This window comes from Sphaerodactylus townsendi, linkage group LG08, assembly GCF_021028975.2.
Source record: "Sphaerodactylus townsendi isolate TG3544 linkage group LG08, MPM_Stown_v2.3, whole genome shotgun sequence".
NCBI lineage: Eukaryota > Metazoa > Chordata > Lepidosauria > Squamata > Sphaerodactylidae > Sphaerodactylus > Sphaerodactylus townsendi.
In genome coordinates this window covers 92,420,670-92,436,587 of record NC_059432.1, presented here as the reverse complement: position 1 = coordinate 92,436,587, position 15,918 = coordinate 92,420,670, and the positions used below count along the sequence as shown (strand labels likewise).

The 15,918-nt window shown below is 41.2% G+C and overlaps 1 protein-coding gene across 1 annotated transcript in view; it reads right to left on the bottom strand.

Annotated features, from left to right (window-relative positions):
* OTOL1 (otolin 1) overlaps positions 1–15,679 on the bottom strand; it is a 38,389-nt gene extending 22,710 nt beyond the window's left edge. Inside the window, exons 1-3 of the mRNA XM_048506929.1 lie at positions 15,603–15,679; positions 10,364–10,588; positions 5,845–6,709 (exon numbers count right to left, since the gene is read on the bottom strand). Of these exons, the coding sequence (XP_048362886.1) occupies positions 5,845–6,709; positions 10,364–10,580 (1,082 nt within the window). The 5' untranslated portion in view covers positions 10,581–10,588; positions 15,603–15,679. The remainder of the gene's footprint in view (positions 1–5,844; positions 6,710–10,363; positions 10,589–15,602) is intronic.
* Positions 15,680–15,918: the final 239 nt, after the last annotated feature.

The following is a 15,918-nucleotide window of genomic DNA, read 5'->3' as shown; positions in this document are numbered from 1 at the left end:
AGCAGGGCCAACTGTCAGCTCCAGTTTGTAACAATAGTTACAGGCCTTTCCCCCAGCTCTTTATTTTTGTGCTGGTATGGGGAATTTAAGGATTGGGTCATTAATCATCCAAGCATCACAGGTTGTGTGATTTGCCAAAAATACTCAGGACTAGTGCCCTTTCTTCAAGATACAGTTAGAGGCTCCTAACCCAAAACTCTTAGAGTCAAGCTGTAGAATGCAGTCTCTCTCTCTCTCTCTCTCTCTCTCTCTCTCTCTCTCTCTCTCTCTGTGTGTGAGAGAGAGAGAGACAGAGAGAGAGACAGAGACAGAGACAGAGACAGAGACAGAGACAGAGACAGAGACAGAGAGGAACAAAGGAAGCAGTTTTGTCCGGACCAGGCAATTGGCTATGGTAAAATACTTTCCATTGCAATATTAGTGCCCAAGCTTTCCAGCCGAAATGCTGTCACTCTAATTTCTGTGAACCATGCTTAACCCCACTGTGTCCTTGTTTATTAAGGACATAAAAGGGAGGGAGGGAGGTGAGAGTGACCAAGACCCAAAATCAGGGCTACCACCCTAAGGTGTCAAGTGCTGTCAAATTATGGCTGACATATAGCGACCCCATAGTGTTACCCAAAATACTGGGGTCTGCCCCTTAGAGTGGGGAATTAGCAAAGGGAAGACCATGTTTTAACAAGAGGCTGTGCAAGCTCAAGATCTTTGTTGCCAATGTTTACAAAGATGAGTCTCTGCAAGAAATCTGCAGGAGAATCGAGTGAAAGTTTGCCAATTTTACGAAGAAGGTAAAAATAACATGCATGCACACAAATAAAAGCAGCAGAGAATTCACACCTAGGAAGTATATGAAGTTGAAGGAATAGGTTTGGAAAATTGAGGGGTTCTGGGAAAAAAGATTACAATTATCTAGACTAAGAGTGGATTGATCCATTTAAGCAGAGTCCAGCATGTTGCTGAGCTCTGGTAGAAGAAGAAAGGCAAAACGTTGGGAACAGTATTACCCAGACAAAGAGATGTCCAGAAAAATACTGAACACTGAGTGCTGTCAAGGGGGCTAGTAATAGGGAGGAACGGGGCCCTCGGGTTATGCTAAGTAACCCTGATCTCCCAGGACAAAGAAGGCTCTCACCTTCCAGAGGGAGGACAAGAGAAGGACACTTAACTAAGCGTTTGAATACTTAAGTGGTAAGTAGTTAAGTGGTAGGTAGTTTAACTAGACATTTGGCTTAATGTTAGGGAGTGTTCGAAGGTAGAAAGAAGCTGATTCAATCACAACTTCTAGACAATGCCAAATATAAATGAAGGTGATCTTGGGAGAGGTTAGTCAGAAATTAGGAAAATGAGATTAGTATTTCTAAAAGAATGGCTGGTATGAACTCCTTGATGGGATCATATTAACATACACTTTGTTTCATAGAAACATGTAGACCAGGGCTGAAGATGGAAACTGGCTTTCCCAAGCTGGAGTATTGTCTCTTCCTTAATCCCTTTATGAAGAGGGTGAGGTAGGTTATTTTGCAAGGCTGATATTGGTGAGGGCTGGTCCAGACAGGTTTTCCTGTCCTCATGGGTGACACTGAGCCAATGCAGCAAATGGCAACCCATCTTGACACTGCACTGCTAGGCCACCCCAGGGTTGGCAGATTGGTAGACAGGGCTCCCCAACCCATCATGGTTCAGTCTGATAACAATAGGGATTTTAAGGCAAGCAACTAACAGGGGTGGTTTGGCCTTGCCTTCCACTGAATACAATTTCCCTAGTGGTCTCCCATCTAAGTACTAACCAGGTTCCAAGATATGATCAAATCAAGCCAGCTCAGATCATCCAGATCAGGGTACCATCAACTCAAAAGACCAAAAAGGGAGACGAGCCCAAGGGTAACCCTAAGGTTGAGGCAAACCTCTTAGAAATGGATTGAATATGGTACCATTACCCTGAGAGAGAGTGGGGAGGTGATGGAAGAGGACCATTATTGGGGGTCTCTAGAGGAAAAGCCCAGGCTGGATGAGTAACTTGCTCTTTCCATTGTATATAAGGCAGAGTCTTGTGTTCTTATTGGAAGGTGGAGCTGTGGCTCAGTGATAAAGCATCCGCTTTGCATGCAAAATGCAATAGACCCTGCTGCCAGTCATAATAGACTATGCTGACTTTGAAAGATGAATGGTCTAACTTGGTAAGACTTCTTCAAAGAACGTGGATTGTAAATCATTTTTCCCTCTTACAAATGGTACTGCACATTTACTGTAGGGGATACCAGTGGCTGAGCAGTTCCTGTCATGTTTAACTATTCTCTCTCTCTCTCACTGTCAAGACATCTAAACTATGGTGACCCCATAGGGTTTTCAAGGCAACAGATGTTCAGAGGTGGTTTACCATTGCCTTCCTCTGTGTCATGGCCCTGGTCTTCCTTGGAAGTCTCCCATCCAAATATCTGCCAGGCTCAACTCTGCATGGTTTTTCAGATCTGATGACATCAGGCTAACCTGGGTTTCCAGGCCAGGGCAGCTATTCTCTACCCAAGAGTAATATAAGCAAAATCACAACTTTAGGAGAAAGTCTGAACTTCTACCACAACAATCTATTAGTGATGCATGGCCCTAAAAAATTCTTTTAATGTTGATAGAGTTAAATATTTCTAATTACACTCCATTGCAATCAGCAATAACCGGTATGAAACTAATAAAATGCATATTGCTTTTTCATATGGCCTTTCATTTATTGTTCATAGTGATACATCCACTGCATTAAGAGAGGAGTGAATCTATTTCTGTTAATGGTCTCCAACCAAAAATTGGAAAACGAAATTAAATATAATAAGAGGCACAAAAATCTGCAATGTCATTACAAATGGGCAATTTGCTCTTGCAATTTGTAAGCAAATGGCTTGCTTCGGTTCAATCAATTGCGTCCTAATTATAATGCAAACTTTGACTCAAAAAGTTTAATTGTTACTTATGTATCAGCAAAGATATCTACCCATTTAAGCCTGACGCCATATTCAGATTTTGTTTCTCATTCGTTCCTTGGTTGTTTCCAAACAATATGCTTCTCTGAAATTAAATGACAGCATGATTGTCTAGAAGAGGGAAAGAGGTAGGATTAACTCTGTCTGTATTACTCTCTGTATTTGGATGGGAGATGCTATTTGGATGCTTCTCTTGAATTAAATGACAGCATGACTGACTAGAAGAGGGGAAGAGGTAGGATTAAACTCTCTGTAAAGAGGTAGGATTAACTATCAGACATTCTGTTCACTCGCAATGGAAACCTGGCAACCACACATACCAGAACTGTGCAGTCCCCATGATGATGTACTTAATATGTGCGATGATAGCTGTATTGTGGGACTTCCCTCTTTCTAATGAATGGCCTATGTATCTGCACTCTGCAAGCACATCTTCTCCTCATGAAGAAGGGTACTGTCAGAAAGTTCAGAGCACAGGGCTAGTGAGATTATGGTCCTTTCCACACACAACTTTTAAAACGTTTCCAGACAGGAAATGAAACATTTCCTCCATGGAGTTACCCACTGCTATTTCCCCCTTTGGTTTTGGAAATGTTTTATTTTCAGCCAGCAAGCATTTTTTTCTGAAACCCCTTTTATAACAATTCTTTCATTTGAATTGTTTTCAAGCTGTCTTCTCTCACTGTGCAATCATTTTTAAAACATTCCCTCTCCCGCTGCTATTTTCCATGCTTTTGTGCCGTAGCTCAATTTCCCTCTCAGCCCCATTTTTCCCAAACTGATTTTTTTTGCCCTCACCTCTTTCTTTGCCATCATTTTTTACTGTTCTCTCATTCCTCTCTCCCACTTTGCATCTTCTCTTATGTATGGGTAAATTAGTCATGAGTGAATATGCAATTATATGTAGCAACGATTTTCTTCCTACAGTTTCTCTAGCACATAGGTAAATTCACTCACGAGTAAGTCCACAATTATTTCAGAAAATCTAGGCCTCAATGAAGCACTGTTTCTACAAATAACCCCCCAAAAGTGGGGGGAAACTGCTCCCGGTGGCTATGAAATGTTTGGAGGGGGTGAGTGCAGACAAACATCTTGGTAAAAGGGGAATCAAAAATGTTCTCCAAAAGTTTTAGGTGACTTGTGTGGAAAGTTTTAGGTGACTTTGTCTCAGGGATCTGCAGCATTTCACCTACCCACCCTCCCTCCCTGACACAGTCTACTTTTTCTATGAACTCCACTGAAGAGAATCACCAGTAAGGCAATGAATTCTACATTTTATGGAAAAATCCAGGCTCCTTCCACACATGCAGAATAATGCACTTTCAAACTGCTTTCAGTGCTCTTTGAAGCTGTGTGGAATAGCAAAATCCACTTGCAAACAGTTGTGAAAGTGGTTTGAAAACACATTATTCTGCGTGTGCGGAAGGGGCCTGAGTGAGCAAACCTATGTAGGTCAACTTGGGACTAAGTCCCATTTTACTTAGGTAAACGTACTTCAAGGAAAGTGTTCCTAGGATTGCAGCTTGAATCTTCCAATGTATTTTTAATAGCAAAGTACCAGCTGAGATCTGATTTGAACTAAATACTGACAAAGGCAAAACAAATTCTGACTCAAAGGTCACAATGTCCAAAGTTTTAATTTATCAGTGATATGCCAACACGTCCACAAGCCATGCACCTATTCAGTGGAAGTAAAACATTGCACAAACAAGTATACAAAAAAATCCCCTGTTTAAAATCATTCTACAAAGTAAAAAAGGTCATAACACATTGTGTAGAATTGAAGAACAGAATCAATTATCTAAAGAAAAAATTATTGGAGGTCCCTTGCTGTCCACCTTTATTCTTCAACAGCTATCCAAACATCCATAGGAAGATTTATTTTGCACAAAGATCAATAATTTGGTCCCGGTCCAGAAAACTCTTCTTTCTAGTATAACTTCAGTGACTACATTTCTAATAGGACAATTAAGTAACTGTGACAAACCTTATCTTAGCTTAAACAGAGCTTTCTGTAAAAACCATATCCTGTAACCGTTATTTTAAAAATAAACCTCTCTTGAGCTGTGATCTTCAGCATTTTTACTAGAAGCATTTTCTGCTGAAATCAGTGGGACTTAGGTTCAAAGTAACTATATTTATGATTAGAATTACATGGGGAGGAAATGAATGCATGCATGAACACAAAGCTTTCATCCGGAGATGCTCAAGCACAGCAGAAAGTAGAACAGAAAGAGTGTTTACATTCTCTGACAGAACATTGCTTTGAGAGCCACAGTGGTAGTATCCAGGACAATAGCCAAGTTGGAAGGACATTGTCAAAGAGTGAAAGAACTTAGCTGTATTGCCTTGAAGTCACTCTTGAGGACTTGAAATCTTGTGTAAAATCTCGTGGTTTTATTACAATTTTATTACAGACATACATGTTAGAAACCACTGCATTTGCTAGGCAAATAATATTACTATAAAAGTGGCCATTAATGTGTTACAGCTTAGTGGTTCAACAATAAATTTGCAATGTGAGAGAAAATGATGCAGAAATATAGCCGTGGAACCCTGTGGAGATGTCTGCATACACAAGGGGGAACTATTTACTTCAGTCCCGTCAAACTATTCCTGCGGGTCTTTGATCCCCCAGGAAAAGCATGTCGGGGAGTGGGTTTGACTGCCATTATAGGAGGGATTCAGTAAGACTGCCCCCTCCTATGGAAATCTGTGGGATCCAACCAATTAAATTTGGCATAAACAAAAGTAAATTTAATTATGCTCCTAAACAGAAAATGGAAAATCTGTTGATAGAAGTAATAAACCTTGTATCAGACTCTGGCAAATATTGGATAGTTTCATAATTCCCATTCATAATGTTAATTATTTTTACTCAGGGTACAAAAGAAACCCAGAAAATATAGATTCATTATTTTCATCTGCCATCAGGCCATTCTCGGAGCCATTCAAAACCTGAAGCCAAACTTCATCATCTTCAGAGAGTTGAAGCAAAGTAGATCCAGAAACCTGAGTAACACCCTGTGGAGATTCCTTCACACTAGACAACTGGAGAATTCTTTGGCCATTATGAAAGAGTGCAGCCCTTAATGATTTGTTGGAAACACTCAGGTGGTAACTGAAAGAATAGATACCCCCTGTGCCTGCAATAAACATGCCAGTTTCAACATGGTAGGCTTCGTTCTCATTCAGGAAAATCTTCTCAAATTTCACTGGGGAACCTGGCAAGGGAAAGCTTCTTCTTTTCAGAAGACCAACAGAGAATGCGATGGATTCAACTGGGTTGCAGTCACCTTTCTGTCCTTTCTCTCCTTTTCGGCCAGGAAGTCCAATTAGTCCCGGTTCTCCAGCAACACCGTCCATTCCATTGATGCCTGGATCTCCTTTCATTCCTGGAGGCCCTTGAATCCCTGGTGGCCCTTCCAAACCTTGTGCTCCTGTCTCGCCTGCTTGGCCTGTTTCTCCTTTCTCTCCAGGATCTCCTTTTACTCCAGGGTCACCTTTTGGGCCTGGTTCTCCATAATCCCCTTTGTCTCCCTTCAGCCCCTGAAGGCCACTAGGGACAGTGCTCCCAACCTCACCCTGTGTATAAGACGAATTCAGGCCAACATGTTCTTGTACTTGAGCATTGGATGCTGGTTCAACTACAGCAGCCAAGGCTCTGGTACCCCTCCTTTGTCCACTTAACCCTTCCAAAAATTGCAGTTCTCCTGTATTTCTAGCAAGCCTTGATTGATCTAAAAGGGGAAAAAAGCACAGTGTCATACATTACCACAAAAATTGGATTAAAAATCCTTATCAAACAAAATAATAAAATAAAGTTCAGCCCAACCATGACCAATGCTGTTAATTCTCTTATTAATTCTCTTAGTGAAGGAATAATATATAATGCACAATGATACCTAGCTTTGATATGAGCTGTTACCCGGCAGGGGTTGACTAAGTGAAATTTTGCTCTCAGTTTGACCTAATACATTTAAATGGCTTAACCCAACTTGCAACCTCAGGTGAATATACCTATGTCTCTGTGCATGGTAACAGTATTATAGACTACATATTAGTCTCTCAAGCAAGTTTAGGACAGGTCAAGAGCTTTCAAGTGGATTGTCAGGTTTGGAGTAATCATATGCCACTTGTGCTCCTTATGAAAAAGGCAACTCTTAGCTATAGTTCTCATAGCTTATGCTTAATCAGAGCCCCGAGAATTATCTGGAACAAGGTCACTGAAAGAAAACTCAAAGAGTTTCTTTCCTCTTCCCAGACCCCTTCCACACATGCAGAATAATGCACTTTCATTCCACTTTCAATGCACTTTGCAACTGAATTTTACTGTGCAGAATAGCAAATCCACTTGCACACAATTGTGAAATCGGATTGAAAGTGCATTATTCTGTATGTGCGGAAGGGGACCCTGTTCACTAAAGCCAGGCTAGACATGATAGAAACAACATCACCTACTCAATTTCTAGAACAGTATCAGGCACTCATGAGAACAATTACAGGTAAAGTTGCAAGACATTCAGGTCCCAATGAAATTCACTCAGAGAAATTTTTGATCAAGGAGTTGAATAAGGAATGTAAAGAGGTGAAAAATCAGATTAGAAAATTTGACAACTCCTTTAAAAACTGCAAAGCAGCAATTTTACTTCGATATGAACTGTTAGCACTTAAGAATTATTTGGTGGGATTGACACATCATAAGATCTTACACTAGTACAACCATTCACCTCTTGGAACTTGCCTTAAAAGCCCTTGGTAGGGTCACCAAAGTAGGCTGTGGCTTGATGGAACTTTTCACAAAGAACAATCTATTGTTTGGATCTATTGGAACATTTCTATGTATGAAAACCCAGAAGCTGATAAAGTCATGCTCCATGGGCAGAAATTGTTCCGTCCACGGAAATGCTCTAGGGAATCCAAGGCTGATTCCACATGGGCCAAAAACAGCAGTGTGAAAACAGTGTGAAAACGGTATAAACCTTTTTACACTGTTTTAAACCCTTTTACACCATTTTCACAATGTTTTCTCACCACTGTTTTTGGTTCATGTGGAATCAGTCCAAGTGATGATTTTGAAGGTTCTGTGAATACAGCTGAAAGTGTTACTAATTTACAGAAACTTTTGTTTTAAATTAACTTCAGACAGTAACATAATTAGATTCATGGACAGCCTTCATCCAATGGAGTTTCCATTTATACTCTGAAAAATACATAAAAATAGTCATGAAGCCAATAATCCTGCTAGTTGAGTGGATAGTTCTTCGGCTCAAACAGAAGGGACCATTCATTGCTTCCCTACCTGCAGTCTCCTACATGCATATCCCTCTTCTGCAAACTAGCTTCCACAAGGGTCTTGAGGGCAATATGAAAGATCAGCCTGGCAGAGCAGGATTCATACAACAGGATCTTTGGATCCAGATCCTTGACTATAAGCCCTCACAAGAGGTATTTGTTTTGGTTTGTTTGCTTAGCTTTTTGATTACCAGTAAAACACCATGGACAGTAATGAAAACTATGTGGGGAAAATTTCATGATAATAAATAACAACTACAGTACTGTTACATTCCCAAACTGTCACCATTTTGCATTCTGCCTCAAAAAAAAAGCACCTAATATGTTTTGTTTTCAGCCCATTGGGGATCCTTAAATATTGGTTTATTATGATACCCATGCAAATCTAATACTAAAAGGGGCAAAATATGTAATTTTCAATCTGATTATTAAAGTATGCATGAAAGGGCAATAAGGGCACCTTGAAAGCCATCATTATACTTTGAGTCAATGACACCAACCAAAGGAGTCCCAGAGATCATATTTAAAGTATCATTAAAATGTGCTTATTTACACAGTGGTCTGGTCTGATTCCAAATGAGTCATTATAGTTCATCACAGTGAATTATATACCCCTCTAGAAAGGACTAAACTTTTAAAAATTGCTACACAGGAGGTGTCTATCACTCCAAACGAAACATCTTAATGAAGTTTGTGAGGAAAAAGAAGCAGGCGATTGAAATTTATGAGATAAGTGAACATTCTGACAATTGTAGGTTTTAGATTTGCACCAAGGTTCAACTAGGAGTTCTGTGAAGAGAGTCCAGAATTTTTCCCCCAGTAAAAACCAAATGTGTAGGGAGCCCAATTTGGTTAGGACTTTGGTGTAAAGGGAGGGAAAGTTAAGTCTCTGCTCTATAGTATATTCCCAACCAAAATGGGCTCCACGGAGCCATTGTTTGCCCCTTTGGGATAAATGTACAGGTAACAATTAAATTTGCCCATCTTTCATTCTAGCCAAGGCAGATGGGGGTAAGAGGGCGGCTTTGATGGGTGTAATTATGCAGGGGTAGAATTAAATTATGGCCTCACAAACCTTTAATATTGCTTTTAAAGACACTTAGGAGATCAGGCCACTGATTTCCCGGCCTCTTGTCTGTTTTTGACCCTTAGGAAGTAATCAATAATAGTAGATAAACTGTCTTTAGCAAAGCTTACTTGCCCTTATTAGTCTTCCCATTGCAGAACACCTGCTAATCTTCCGGAAAACTACCAGATTTCCCAGAAGGTGGTTTCAAAAGCAGTGATTTTCCTCAGAATAAGCAGCTTAAAGCCAAGTCATGCTCTATTGTTGCTGGTACACAATAGTTCATAATACCCGGCTGATCAAAAAGTTCTGAATACTATACGTCCAAACACTACCGGATTATGAGAGTTAGCACACCACAGTGTGGATCAGACATGTGATACAACCGCAGGGTGCAACAGGGCAAAGGGCCCTGTTTGTTTTGTTTACAACCCACAGTTTCATTTTGCCTTCAGAGTTCTGTGTACCAGAGGTTTGTTCAGCCGCAAGAGACACAATTTGTTCATTTACCACCACTGAGTATCTTTTTACTTCATTGCACACAGAATTTGGATTTGGGGGATTTTCAGTATGATACTGATCTGGTTGTTTTTAATTAGGAAATAAATGAATGGTGTTCATTAAAAAAGATTTCAGCTAGCCAAAGGCATTAAGTGATACAATTACCCGTACTCTCTTTTTCACCTTGGACTCCCTTTTGTTCTTTAGTCCATGGAATTTTACAGAAATGGTGTCTCTCAGTGTCAGCGTTGTTTCCCTTTGGTGTATTTGAGAAGGGAGAAGCTAAGCGCTCAGCGAATGCAGTGCCTTTGTTAGCACCAGAAAATGGCTCAGAATGGCTACTGCTGTTTTCAGTACCATCTATTCCTATGCATGTATGTGCCGTGCTTGCAGCAGTGGACAATTCTAAAGCTATTTGTTGTTTGGATCCCGTTAAGGTAGCTGTTGGTTTTGGAAGGTACTTACTTTCCACTCCATCTGCCCTATTAGCTAAAGAGGTTGCTGGAGATGTTATGACAATCTGGGAACTTACTTGCTTCAATCCCGCCATCTGCAACTGGATTGGTTTCATTTGTCGCTGGGTTCTGATCAAGGGGAACAGTGGAGGTTTGTTTGGGGTCTCCAGTTTCAGTGGCACCGCTGAGTGACTCCATTGTGAGAGGCAGAGAAGGAGGCAAGATGGCTGTCGTTCTCACAGGACTCCAAACGACACTGGAGAGCAGAGCTTGGATCAGGAGTATCAAAAGCATGGCTGAAACTGGCAGAATTTGAAAAAATAATAATATTTTTTTAACTGAAATCAGTTCAAAAGAACCATGAGCATGGTTTGTCTAAGTTTACACCAACAGAGGGAATACACTGATGTAATTAAAAGGGCAGTCAATTGTGTATTGCCTCAGAAGAACAAGAGCCAATGGTGTGGTAGACAGTGTCAGACTAGGGAAGCCAAGCTTCAGATCCACATTTAGCTAGGAAATATGGGGCCTTTCCCCACTTACGGTTTGCAGTGCGCTACTCTCAGCGCGAGCGATTTCCGCCGCAGGAATTCGATGTTCCCCGCTGCACCCCGCCCCTCCTGCGCAGGGGCAGTCCAGCTCACCGTTTCTTCCAGCGTCAGAAATGGCTGAAGGGACTGATGAGACCGCCAGAGATTGAAGTGACTAACGTTGTTGCCGCCCGGACTCGTGGAGAGTGCTGCTGAACCACACGCTATTTGGGGAGAGTAGCGTGCAGCAAATGGTAAGTGGGGAAAAGGCCAATGAGACTTATTGCCACCCTGACACTTATCTCATCCTAGCTTGGCCTAGTAGATTGGTGTGAGGGTAAAATTAGATTACTACCTTGAACTTTTGATTACATGACATGTGAAACATGAGTTGGGGGAACACACTCATCTTGGTAGCAGGCCCAACACTACACTCCCCCCCCCCCAATTTTTGGGAAAGGAAGGAATGATGAAACCCTTCTTGTCACCACACCGTGCTCTGGTACTGATTTTGCCCCACATGTACACAGTCCCAGGTCATACATGAAATGCATGTACGAATGAGGATTTCCCAATCCAAGTTGCAGTTCATGTATCATGTAATCAGACCCTTAGAGAAAGATCAAGCTATTGATAGATAAGTCTTCAGAAAATCTGAGAAAGATGCATATGTATGTATATAATTTTGTGCATATATCACTTGGTCATTTGTGCACATATTACTTACCCCATGGCTGTTTGCTTTGCAGTGGGTTTTTCCCCACTTTTTGTTTTACACAGGGATTCTCCTCCCCCTTCAAAGTGTCCTTTGCCAAGCTGACCTGCCCTTTTGCCTGCTTGCCACTTCCTTGTTCTTTCCTTTCATCCTCCATTTGGGAGGTTTCCTTCTGCTTTTTCTCTCTCTGTGGGTGTATGTCTGTGTGTGCACCATCTTTGGTCCAGTGTTACTTTGCTAGACCATCTTTGGTCTAGTGTTACTTTGCTAGACCAATTTCATGTCAGTTTCAATGTTCTATTGCTCCAATGAAAGACCTTCAGCATTAAAATACTAAAATTAAGCCCTTCTGTTTGTTTTCAATTGGGGGCCCAAAATGTGTGAGAAACTGTGGGCAGGGAAAGGCAGGGAGGAGTGAGAAACCCCTAAAAGCCATTAACACACAGTGATCTCCTTCACTTTCCTTTCAGAGAGACAAAGTTGAGCTTTAACAAGTTTCAGAAACTGCAGGGATTCTTTGATCTGAGGGTGCAGTGAGTTCTGAAGATATATATATGCATGTATATCAAACTCAAAGGAAAGTATGCTCAATGCAGAGAAGACCACAAGTGTGTAAATGGTCTTTATTCACTGTTAAGCACACTTCTGTAAGAATGGGGGAGAAAAAGTAGGAAGGCATCATTTTCCTGGTTAGCTACATGATATGCACAGTACATGCAAGGTCATGAGTGCAAGACCAGACTCACAGTCAGACATAACACTGGAGGAACTTGCCTTAAAATGTTCACATGGAGCCAGAGAAAGGGTGCAAAAAGCCCATCACCACTACCACCCTTTCTTCTGCCTAATTCAGGATGGGAGGGGAGACCAGAAGCTCCTCTTCTCTTGCAGCACTGAGCAAACAGACTTTAGGCGAGTTCCCCTGATGTACTATGCATCCAGTTGCACACGTGTGACCCTGGATATGTCAGGCATATTGAGTAGCTACATCCTCATTTAGAGCTAGTACTGTGCTAGCACTGTATACAGTATGCATGTGACTGTGCTTGAATTCAAACGGATTGTGCAGTCTACAAGCAGAGGAAACATTCATTCCTAACCAGGCTTTGAGTTGGCAGTCTTGGTTTGAATATTAACTTAGTCAACAATTAGTTTATGGGGCAGTCTGAGAAGCTTACATCTCTACTGTAGATATGGGGCTTTTCTACACTCTTATTTTCATCGCTTGTGTGCCCATACTGAATCAGGGCACACAGGGCACAGAAGTTTTGCTCCCTCTAGTGGTTGCTTTGATATTTTATTGCTTTATCACGGGCTTATTTCCCTAAACGTTTAAAGTGTTGGGATACAGCGATGATATAAGCCAGTGATACAGCGATGAAACACTGAAGTGACCCCTAGAGGGAGCAAAACATGTGCAGAAAAGAAAAAAGCTGCCGTATGGACACACAAGCAATAAAAACAAGAGTGTAGAAAGCTTATAACAATACTCCTAGCTGACGTGCAAGGTTATTATATGGGTATCAGAAATAGTGCATGTATTTGCACAGATGTTTTTCTTTTAAAATAAAGATTCTGGCCAAACAAGTGGACTTTGAGGAGGAATTTGAAGGGAGATGGGGAGACTAATAAAATACACTATGACTTTTTTTTCCAGATTGTGACGGGAGTAGAGAGAACTGAAAGAGCCATAGAAGGAAACAAAAACTTGGATGAACTTACAGCAGAGTAGAGCATACTCCAAGTAGAAGAAGAAGAAATAGGAGGAAATATTGAAGGTCAGTTCAACACTATTGACCTTCTCAGTTGATATCAGCCATGTGATGGTTATTCTATGATTGTATCTCTACCTTTTGAGAAGAGGACTGGACATGCTGTAGCTAAGGACCACCAAAAAAGTGGAATACAATACCAATTGAGTTGCAAGACAAGCCCCTATCAGAGGGAATCACATGATTATTTTGAAGAGGCCTTGATTTTGATTGCTGTCCTGTTCATGAGCTAACAACTACAAGGTTCTCACACAAGCTGGCATATTTAGACAGCAATAAACAGAACTTCCATTCTATAAAGCAGTATTATTCCCACTGATAGCTATGGCTTTAAAAATATATAAAAGCAGCAGAGATCTTGCATTTTCCAAGCCTCCATGGTAGAGTGGACATGTCAGAAACTGTATGTATATGTAAAGCGCCATCAAGTTGCAGCCGATTTATGGCAACCCAGTAGGGTTTTCAAGGCAAAAGACTAACATAGGAGGTTTGCCATTACCTTCCTCGACATAACAATCCTGGGATTTCTTGGTGATCTCCCATCCAAGTACTAACTGGGACCAACCCTGCTTATCTTCTGAGATCTGATGAGATTAGGCTAGCCATCCAGGTGAGAGCACCAGGAACTCAGATAAAGCTTTTGGTGGCAGATGCTAAAGGACAAAAGAAACCTGGCCTTACTCTGTCAGTGACAATGGATTATGTTCTATTCACTTTCCTGCCAGTGAAATAGGCAGAGAGAAGCCCCTTTTGATCACAGAGTAGGCTATGCCAGGGATCATGGAACCCAAACTGATAAAAAGCCGCGTGGGACTGCATAAAAGTGGAGAATCAACAAAGATTGTGAAGAAAACCAGGTAGGATTCAACCTGATACACTAAAGAGTATTTACTCTCCTCCACAAAAGTAGATTCACAGAATCACTGCTTAATACATAGTAGATGCAAAATAGGGTTTCCAGGCATGTTTGGCAAGGGCTGTGGGAAGATTTATGAAAAGAGGGCGGGCGGGGGGGGGGGTGCAGGGCTGGCTGCAGCATCATGTCACTTCCAGTAAAAATCTAGAAGTGACATAAGTAGCTTCAGGATTCACAGGAAACTCTACAGCTAGAAAAGTAGAGTTTCCAGCGATTCCTAGAGCTACTCTGAGAACTTCCAGAGGTTGTGGGTTTTTTTACCAGAAGCGACGTGATGCTGCAGCCATCACTTTTTTTTTATGTTTCCCCTGCCTCCACCAAGAGCAGCCCTGATGGAAAAAAAGTCTTTATATTATTCATTTGTTTATTACTTCTATTATAGGTTGCCTTTTTCTCTGAGACTCATGATGGTTTATATTTCATTAGGATTCACAGTAACCCATTCTATAAACAAAATGAGGGCTGAATCTCTAAAAGTCTTTCTGCAGGTATATATAAGTGTATACACTGAGGAAGAGAGCCAGGGTAGTATAGTGACTAAAGTATCGGACTAGGACCTGGGAAACTCAAGTTCCAGTCCCTTTTCATACCATGGAAGCTGACCTTAGGTCAATCTCACACTCTCAGTCCTGACCCTGGCTAGTATTTGGATGGGAGATTTCCAAGGAATACCAGGGTTATGATGCAGAAGCAGGCAATGACAAACCACCTCTGAACATCTCTCACCTTGAAAACCCTATAGGGTCGCCATAGGTTAGCTGTGACTTGACAGCAAGGGTACATGCACAGTACTCTATAAGTGCACTGATCCTATTTGAAAAATGTCTTATAACACAATCCATTAGTAACTTATGAAGTTCACGATTATGGGGGGTGGGAAAAGCAACTAGTTTGAATGACTTTAAAAATGCATGGGATATAACAGTATTACTTATGATAACTGAATGAAAGCTCTGTGTTTATTTCATTATATTTAAAATACCGATGCCCCCACCTTGTCTCCTTTAAGTCAAGGTAGCTGGCAAAGCAACAAGATCTACAAGAACACAGAAACATCTTATCTATCAGCAAGATTTGAGAAGAATGAACAGCTAAAACTCAGGTTGGAATAAAACTGTCTTGCGAGCTTTCCTGATGGCAGCAAGAGAAGAGAAGAGGCCCTTCGCACCTATCCAGGAAAACCACTCCAGCAGAAGACTTTTAATTTCATGTTCTACTTGCAAAATGTTCAACTTGCTGCTCTTGGAAAACGGATGCTGGACTAGATAGACCATTGGTCCAATGCAGCAACATTCTTATGCAGAAACAAACAAGTCATTTTGAATGAACAGGAAAAAGAAGTATCAGTCTACACAAGCAGTGAAGTCATACCAAGTATTTTACCTGAAAGGAGTCTTCAGATGCACAAAGGCTTTCTCCACATCCATGATACTGGAAAGGCAAGCAGAGGTGACTTAAATACTAAAACCAGGAACAAAGACCATGTATTCTGTACAATAAAGAGAAGCATGCAGGAGGAGCCAAGCCACTCCCTGGTATAGAACTAATAGTCTGTGGTCCAATATTCGCTACATTCCCCAACAATAAAACTTGTTTCTTTTGTTATACATGAAATGGTAGGTTAGGACTCCAGACCAGTGATTACTTCTCAATGCCTGTAATTCAGAGTAATAACGGGTAACTATCTTCTCCAAAGTAC